This window comes from Amphiura filiformis, chromosome 8 (genome assembly GCF_039555335.1).
Source record: "Amphiura filiformis chromosome 8, Afil_fr2py, whole genome shotgun sequence".
Classification (NCBI taxonomy): Eukaryota; Metazoa; Echinodermata; class Ophiuroidea; order Amphilepidida; family Amphiuridae; genus Amphiura; species Amphiura filiformis.
Window position 1 is genome coordinate 12,576,361 of NC_092635.1, and position 8,751 is coordinate 12,585,111.

The 8,751-nt window shown below is 37.9% G+C and overlaps 1 protein-coding gene across 1 annotated transcript; it reads right to left on the minus strand.

Moving 5' to 3' along the window:
* Positions 1 to 998: 998 nt before the first annotated feature.
* On the minus strand, positions 999 to 7,774 carry LOC140158357 (fibroblast growth factor receptor 3-like). The gene is made up of 7 exons (XM_072181449.1): positions 7,689 to 7,774; positions 6,903 to 7,066; positions 5,082 to 5,254; positions 4,150 to 4,257; positions 3,309 to 3,388; positions 2,089 to 2,129; positions 999 to 1,114 (listed from the first exon to the last, which is right to left on the minus strand). Exons 1-7 carry the CDS (start codon positions 7,772 to 7,774, stop codon positions 999 to 1,001), a joined length of 768 nt encoding a protein of 255 aa, XP_072037550.1.
* Positions 7,775 to 8,751: the final 977 nt, after the last annotated feature.

Below are 8,751 nucleotides of genomic sequence, written 5' to 3' on the forward strand. Positions count from 1 at the left end.
AAGCCGACGATCAATTAAAAATTTGACCTTTCGTATTGAAGATATGGATTTTTTTCCCCAAAACACCAAAAAAATATTAGGTCTTTTTGGGAAAAAAATCCATATCTTCAATATGAAAGGTCAAAATTTTCAATTTACTGTCGGCTTTTCCTTCCTGCTACATACACTTTAAGAATATATCATTAGATTTATATAATTTACTTCGAGGACTGTTATATATCAAAATTTGAAAAATATCAAATTTTTATAATTTGTCATAAAATTTAAATTATATTGTAATTTTCAAAAAATGAAAATAATTTGATATCAGAAAGACATGCTTCGTATTCAGAATGCAATTCGATAGGTCTGAGGTGCTCTCATGTCCCACAAAAAATACTGTCGAAACGCAATAAACTCATTTTAGATCCCTTAAGCTTCAATCTATATAATAATACACAACGTCTGTCCATCCATCTGTTTGTCCGCCTATTTTCTCGGATAGTAGGGGTCGCACGTTCCTCAAACTTGGTGGGTGGGTGCATCTTGACGCGATACAGTTTGTTTTGTTTTGGTAAGTGGTTAGTAAAAAGTATCATGGGTATGAAACTTAGTGGGTACAATCAACTTTTTTGGAATGTTATTTCGGGGTCACCAGGGGTCATCTGAGGTCAAATTAAGAAAAACTGTCGGATGGGCATGAAACTTGGTGGGTACAGTCAACATTTAGAGCCAAATTTTAGGAAGGGGTCATCTGAGGTCAAATATTCAGTAGGTAGTCGTTGATTACCCTAGCTGTGTGGGGGCGAGCGTTGTCATCTTGGAAATCCCAGATTGCGAAGATACGGAAGATCCGTGAAAAATGTGATTGTTTAAAAAGTGGTGTCATTGTTCATTGTAAAGGGTAATAAATTTGCTGTCATGCAACAAGATAATTATGAACATGTCACAAATAAGCTGAGATAAAGATGCTTGAAAAAACATTCAAAACTTTCGTTGAGGAGTTTGCTTGCTAGTTATTAGATGAATACTTGCATTTCCTCAGTACAATTTCGTGGTTTGTTTAGCCTGTGTCCATCCATTAATCGCTGTTGTAGTACATTGATATTACTAACAGCGTGATATGGAGTCCCACCTGTAAAAGAACCACGATGGAGTCTCTAAAAAATTTAATTTCAATCAGTTGCTAAACGATAAAAATTACAAAAATCAATCGTCATCGGTCCGCTCTCCACGGTTGTTTGATGGGATCATTTATTAGTTTATCATGTACAACCAAATTTCAGGCTTAAACAGCTAAAAGTGATATCATGCTAATATATACAGATGCTTTTGAGTCATTCTCAACTATTATTTACCCTCTTTTACAAATTTATTCACTTTTATAGTATTTTTCAAGTTTTTTGGATATAAAATGTATCTGTTAATGACAAATTTGGTGGCGCTATTTAGTTACTGGAAACTACTCTTTCAAGCTTTTAATACAAATAATTCCTTTTATTGTTTGATAAAATGTGTTCATAAAATTTCCTTGTTGCTTGTTTCACCTATTCCAGCTGTTTTAATGGCACTATTAATCACCTAACCCTTGCAAATAAAGAAATATGATTTAGGATAAATAGCGTCATCTATAGTTTGTATTTACTTAATAATGAAGCCAATTCTATATACATCAAACAACATCTCGACAAATGAGTGGGAATGCAGCCTTTAAATACATGTAGGCTCATTAGTCTCCTTTTTGTACCCATTTTCTTGACTTTTGTACGATCAATAAACTTAAGTTCAATTATTTTGAAGGAACTGATTGCCACTGTTTATGACATTGTTTGCAAACATTTTCGATAATTATATGCATAATTAGTTAAAAAGTTAAAGACTGTACAGTTGAAGAAAGGTGTATTGATGTTTTTACAAATCACTAACATACATGTTTCAAACATAGATGTAGACTTAAACAAAATAATTGTTAACCAACCCAAGTTTCTTGTTCGGCAAAATATAACTTCAAAATACAAAATTTGCTATACAAATTTAATTTGTGTACTTGGGTACCTCTTCCAATGCAGTTGCCAATTGAATTTTAATGTATTAAAACCGCATTCTTACCTAATGTAGCTATTTCCCACAGTACCACTCCAAACGACCATCTGCAAGCAAGCGGTTATATATATAAAATAACATTATTGAAAATCATCTTTAATAAATATACACGTATGAAGAATCTTAGGCCATGCAGGGGTTAACATTTTGCAATTTGTTTTGAGTAGTATTCCCGATAACTGTACTTCTTTGGCTTGTAACCTGTTACATCTGTACATACTTTCTTTTGGAAGTCTTTGAAATGTTTTTATAATATATTGCCAATAACCCTGGCATTTTGGCGGAGGAAAGGGAAAGAAGGAAGGAAGAAAGAAGATGAGGAGAACCTTTTGGGTTCCAGACTCACAAACGGCAATATAGCACGCCACATGGAGTACCTTGGCCGGGCATGCTTTCCGTACCCATGTGCTTTCCATGATGACGCACTCGCATCACGTGGGATAATTGCGCTCGCAGTTCCTTGGTGCAGTAGCTTTATATGGCCTTTTGCGAGGCCGGTTCCCCCCGCCCATCATGACCGTCGGTTCATCTTAGGTCGTCGGTAAACAGCGGACCTTGGCAAAAAATGTTGATCAACAATAGACAATAATTTTGTGTGAACTGTATCTGCATGCACTGTGAAGAAACAATTACATATTTCATGTTTTCCCCACTATAATCTGTTTAAGTCCTTAGATTAGTAGATAAACATGCTTCTACTTTTTATATTCTTGAGTGCACCGGACAACAAAATATGTGGGTCAACAATTCACAACACAAAAATTTCCGTTGGAACATTAACAAGTTTGTGCCTCCTCCCCCGGTTCCGAAAACCTGGCTACGCCACTGGCCTTTTGTAGGGTATGGTTAATCAATTGGCTCTGTTTGCATGTACCAAAGTATATAATAGAAGCTACTTTAATTAGCAAATCATAATGATACCCGTAGGCTTAGAAACCGGGGGCCAGGGGGGCTCAGCCTCCTTAATAATTTTGGTGCGGGGGTTTTCAGCCCCAGCCCCCCCATAACCCTAGATGAAGTTAAAAAATTGTGATAACATATGGGGAAAGTGAGTGTTTGTGACCTATAATTTGCAAGATTTTCTGACTCCGAGGTGGTTGCGTTGCCCCCAAAGGTTTCAGCCCCATGTTGAAAATCTTCCTAAGCCAATGATACTATTTTATACCTCACCATACCATACAGTGTAGCCCACTATAAAACTTAATTCATAATGGTGTTAAACTTACACATCGCTTTTACTTGAATATACGTTTTGAGACCAAGATTCAATCGCTGCCCATCTGAATGAAATCTGTTTGCTGTAGTGCTGAAATACAAGGAATGCAGATAATTTGAAACGCTTTCGTCTTACTGCATATATTAATTGGATCTATAAGCAATGATAAGGTTTGGCTTTAACATGTTTTAATTAAATACAAAAAAGCTAGGAATGAGACAAGATTGTACGTGCTGTGGCCAAGACTACCCAAAAAATTCCCCATTTTTATCACAGGTCAAAGAGGGCAAAAATCATTTAAAAAGTACCGACGATCATAATTTAAACGCGAACGCAAGTTCAAATCCACTTGATCGATAGCTATCAAGAGTCCCCAGATCAAGAATTCACAAGACTGGTGTCAGCCTCGACTCCATTATTACACAGCAAACTCTCAACACCAGATACAAGCTATCCATAATCTGACCACTCCGGACGAGCATAGGTGACTACGAGGTATAGCGTTTCAATGCCAGTCTGTGAATGTGGAGCATGCAGCAAACAGGCAACAACGTCATATCTGACTTTTCAGTGCCTGCTCTATCACCCAGGAAGCTCCACCAAATGGAACCCGGCGCCTTGCAACCATTGACACAGATACTAAATACTGACTGCTCTTTAGTTTTTATATATCAATCGCAAAAATTAAAAAGAAATCTACTCATACTGTGAATTAATATTGTCAATAGAAATCGAGTTGAAGTTAGCGTTCGCAAAATCGCAATCTCGAAAATAATGCGAACATAACGCATTAAGATTGACAATATATTACCGGTATTCAAGTATTATTATATGAGTGTACTACTTCTTACCATCCAGGACTTGGTATGTTCTTGTTTAGTGAGTCCTATTCCTGCAACCTTTGCAATTAATCCATTGCAAACTATGACATTCTTAGCTCTTAAATTTTTGTGAACTGTCTGAAACACCAAACACACATATATTGAAAGTTAATTTCTTTACCTATGACAAATGAACCACAGGTCAAGAAAATTTAATGCACCCTTTTCATCTATAAGCTTTAACATGGTATTAGTTGGATATTCATCCAATACCTTGTAGAATTCACATTACGAAGTAGATGGCAATGTTATTTGCATAAAATAAGTAAGACCCGGTGATCGGTTTGAATAAAGAGACGAAGAAACTGTAGTCTACAAAATATCCATATAAACTTTACGATGTTCACCAAATGGTTTATTGGTTTGTGCAAGGTATCATGTGAATGGTTCGTGGATCTTTCGGGTGGAAACTGGGACTGAGAGAATGAAATGCCCTATTGTCTATTGTAATCATTGCGTTGTTTTTAAACACGGAGTTGCCACTTATTGCAGTTGAAATTCCAGAGTCCACCAATCCTTGCAAGACGTCTCGAATCCTTGACTATTATTTTCACTTATAAGCGAAAAGTAGAAACCAAACTGTTTGGCATTTTGAACATTTTGTGGACTACCGTTTCTTCGTCTCTGCGTTCAAACGGATTTCCATTTTCTGCCATTATTAGCACTGGAATACAGCGCACGATGTCACCACAGGAAATAACTCCACCCCATTGATTAGTCTCATCGTGTTTATTCCATGCAAAAAACATTCCGATGAAATCGACAGGATATTGGATAAATGTCAATACAATTTACATAAAACAAATTCTTAACTTGTTTTTTTTTTTTTTTTTAGATTTTGCAATACTTTTGGCCAGTGTATGAGTTCACTAGCTCCTGTAAAGTGGTTAAAACATGCTGACCTTTATAGAAGACAGATAATCCAGTCCCTTGGCTACATCCATAGCCAAATGAAGTAGCCTTGCCGGAGAAAGACTGCTTATGTTGGTTCTTTCCGACGGTAATCTGTGCCTCCGAAGGAAGGAACGCAAGTCTCCGTTGCTTCCAAAGTCAAATGCCACGTACAAGGATTCGTCTGGCAAGGTTCATACGTGTTTAAACAGAAAATAGAATTAAATATCAATATCTAGATATGATTTTTACAATTTTATTTTATTTAAAATGAAGGCTGTAATAAATATCCTTTATAATGCCAGTTGCGCACTAATGCCAGGAGCACACTTAAGTATAATTCATTGATGCTTTATAATGCCAGCAACACACTTTAGTAAAGTATAATTCATTGATGCTTTATAATGCCAGTAGTACTTTAAAAGTGTAATTCAATGATTAAGAAATAAAGGGTAATGCATGATCCTTTACACGAAAATAATGTGTCCGAGGCAGTAAAAACGTAAATAATGGGTGAGGCGCAGCCGAACCCATTATTTAAACGTTTTTACTGCCGAGGACACATTATTTGCGTGTAAAGGATAATGCTGCACCCTTTATTTCTATTCTATTACCACAAAATAGTGCGATTTAAAGAGAAAATATCAAATTTTTTGCCCAAATATTTCAAGTTGTTTACCTCAAGGTGGAGCGCATACGCGTAGCCAAAGCGCATGGACATTCCAATAACACAACCTAACATTCCATTATCCCCTATAAGCAGGTATGCACATACAATAACACACCCCTGACATTCCATTCTCCCCTACATAAGCAGGTGTGTTGTGCGCTCTGCTGTGCGCTGTGATGATAGAAGAACATAAAGTTCGTTGCCCTTGACACTTTATCGCTAATTAATGGTCTGTCACGTGACGCGTTTCAACAAATCACAGTGCGCGATTTTGAATAATGGGTCGTGGGGTAATAGAATTCTTTATAAAGCCAGCAGCACAGTAAAGTGTAATTCGAGACGAGAAACCGCATGTGAACAACGCTTTAGCGAAATGTGGGTATCCAAACTGGGCACTCGATAAAGCCGCTCAACCAAAGACTCCAAAACGAGCGATGTGGGTGATAAACGCCCAAATAAAGGTCACTCGTAGTGCTCCCTTACATCAAAAGTACCTCTGAAGCTAATTAGAAGGACATTTAGCAACTATGGCGTTAGCATATTCTTCAAACCCACTCGCACGCTAGACAAATTCTTGTGTCCCCCAAGGATAAGACAGATAAGAAGGACATTACAGGTCCGGTATACTACATCCCGTGCCAGGGCAAAACTACTACCGGTACCGGACAGTGCAAAGAAGCCTATATTGGCGAAACTGAACGCTCTCTGAAAACACGTTTTAATGAACACAGTAGTACAGCATCAGAGGTCTCAAACCACATTCACATCGAGTCTTCGGGACATTTTGTGAACTCGGGTAAAGTCCGCATACTCGACAGAGACAGCAGGTGGTTCAAACGTGGAGTCAAAGAAACAGTTCACATCAAATCCAGCCAACCACCTCTCAACAAAAACGGGGCCGGTTCAAACTTTCAGGATTCTACGAGTCTGTTATCAGGTCAAAGGTCTAGAAAATCGCGACCAGATACAGTCACTCACTCGCTGATGAAAGATGGAGTACCATCTGAAAATTCCGAGGTAGGAATTATTTCTTTGTGTTTGGATCAAAAGTTTAAATCAAAATCATACATGTAATTGTTTTCTTCATAATATAACTGCTTAATAGAACTACCGAATTGTACAACGTATGCAAAATACATATAAACTAAAATGAGTAAGTTACTTTTGTTGTAGCTAGTTGCTATAAGGCTACAAATGTTTCGATGCCGTCCGATTGTCTTCATCAGGTCTAGTTCAGTATGAAACGAGTCTCTAGATGACATAGACGCCTCTCCTGTCAACGACAATAATTTACACAACAGTGAAAATATGACGATGTATTTAGTCCTATATTAGAGATATATAAATACAAAAACAGAGGCTTTTACAGCTATAAGATAGTCACATGCATCATTTTTAAAGAGGTATTAGAATAAGTTTGATGGAGTCATAACGTATGAGACAGGTGCCCTGTTCAAGCCTTGGTGAATTGTTTTCGCTTCATTATTCCAGATTGATGTCAGAGGTGACAGATTGGGTGAAAAAAAACAAATCGGTGTATAAACTCATCAACAAACGTTTGGAAAGTTTTTTTAAGCATCTCTATCTCAGATTATTTGTGACATGTTCATAATAGTCTTTCATATCAATAAATAGCTATAGTATTCCCCTTTACAATGTCACCACATTTGAAACAATTACCTTTTTCACGGCTGTACACGTCTTGTAAATATAATGGGGTCTCAAACAGAATTTGCCAAATTGACCATTATTCTGTGCTCAAACAACACTAGCCACAATAGCGGGTGTAAAAACCATACACAGCCACAACACCTCCTCCTCGTGTTGCTCACAAGCCTGGTCACATGTTGGGATGGCATTCCATTCTTCAACCAGGATTCGTTGCAGGCCATTCAATGTGGTTACATTGGCCACTCTGGCACGCACAGCACGACAAAGCTGGTCCCACAAGTGTTCAATCGGTTTGAGGTCTGGGATGATGGCAGGCCATTCCATTCTCTCTACTCTTATATTCGGTAGGTAGTCGTTAACCATGTTGACTACCCTGGCTCTGTGGGGCAAGCGTTGTCATCTTAGAGGATTGCATTAGGTCCCAGATTGTGAAGATATGGAATTGCAGCTTGCTGCACATAATAATGGTCAATTTGGCACATTCTGTTTGAGACCCCACTACATTCACAAGACGTGTACTCATGCGTGAAAAATGTGATTGTTTCAAATGTGATGTCATTGTAAAACGGGAATAATGTAGCTATACTTTGATATGCAACACGATATGAACATGACACAAATAATCTGAGAAATATAGATGCTTGGAAAAACTTTCCAATTTTTTGTTGAGGTGTTTAGTGTTTTACCTTCAAGATATGCTACTGACACCGTCCTGCGTTTCAATCCAGTCTTGATTGCACATTTTACTATGTCACCGAAGGATCCTTCGTAAACTACCTCATTGCTAATAATAAGATTTGAAAAGGGAATTTCCCATGATTCCTTGTGTTTGCCTTTCTTGTTAGTAGGATGCATCGCGACGGCCTCGTAAACATGCTGCAAGATAGAGAGAATAATGGTATGGTTTTATGGTGATTATAATAAGTTTGGGCAACAACAGAAGCTAACAGATATAGTCCGATGTCTTTACTTGCGTTCTCCCGTTACGACAGACCTCACGTTTCCAGGTCCGACGCAGTGAATTTCAGTTCACGACCTTGATCTCCCGCTCAAGTTATTATATTGTCTTTGCTCAGGACTTGGCAGCGTCTTCCGTGGCCGAAACGTTGAGAAGGAAATCAAAGCCCTGAACAAAGCTAATCACTTGAGCGGCCGAGAACCGAAAGTCGCTGGCTACAGAGAACTGAGAACACGACGTCTATCGCGACGGAGAATCGCCAGTCGGACTATATGATTGTGTAATTTCTTTTATTGCCAAACTAAACGCTCTGTACAGTAGCGCAACATAAAATACTGCATTATACAAGTAATAAAAACATCTGACAAAGATAATCTAGGAA

Coding starts and splice junctions, on each gene's coding strand:
- LOC140158357 (XM_072181449.1), bottom strand. CDS start 7,774: ATGGTTAACGACTACCTACCGAATATAAGAGTAGAGAGAATGGAATGG. Junction 4,258..5,081: donor ATTATCTGTCTTCTATAAAG/GTCAGCATGTTT, acceptor TTGGTGTTTCAG/ACAGTTCACAAAAATTTAAG. Junction 2,130..3,308: donor TATTCAAGTAAAAGCGATGT/GTAAGTTTAACA, acceptor GCTTGCTTGCAG/ATGGTCGTTTGGAGTGGTAC.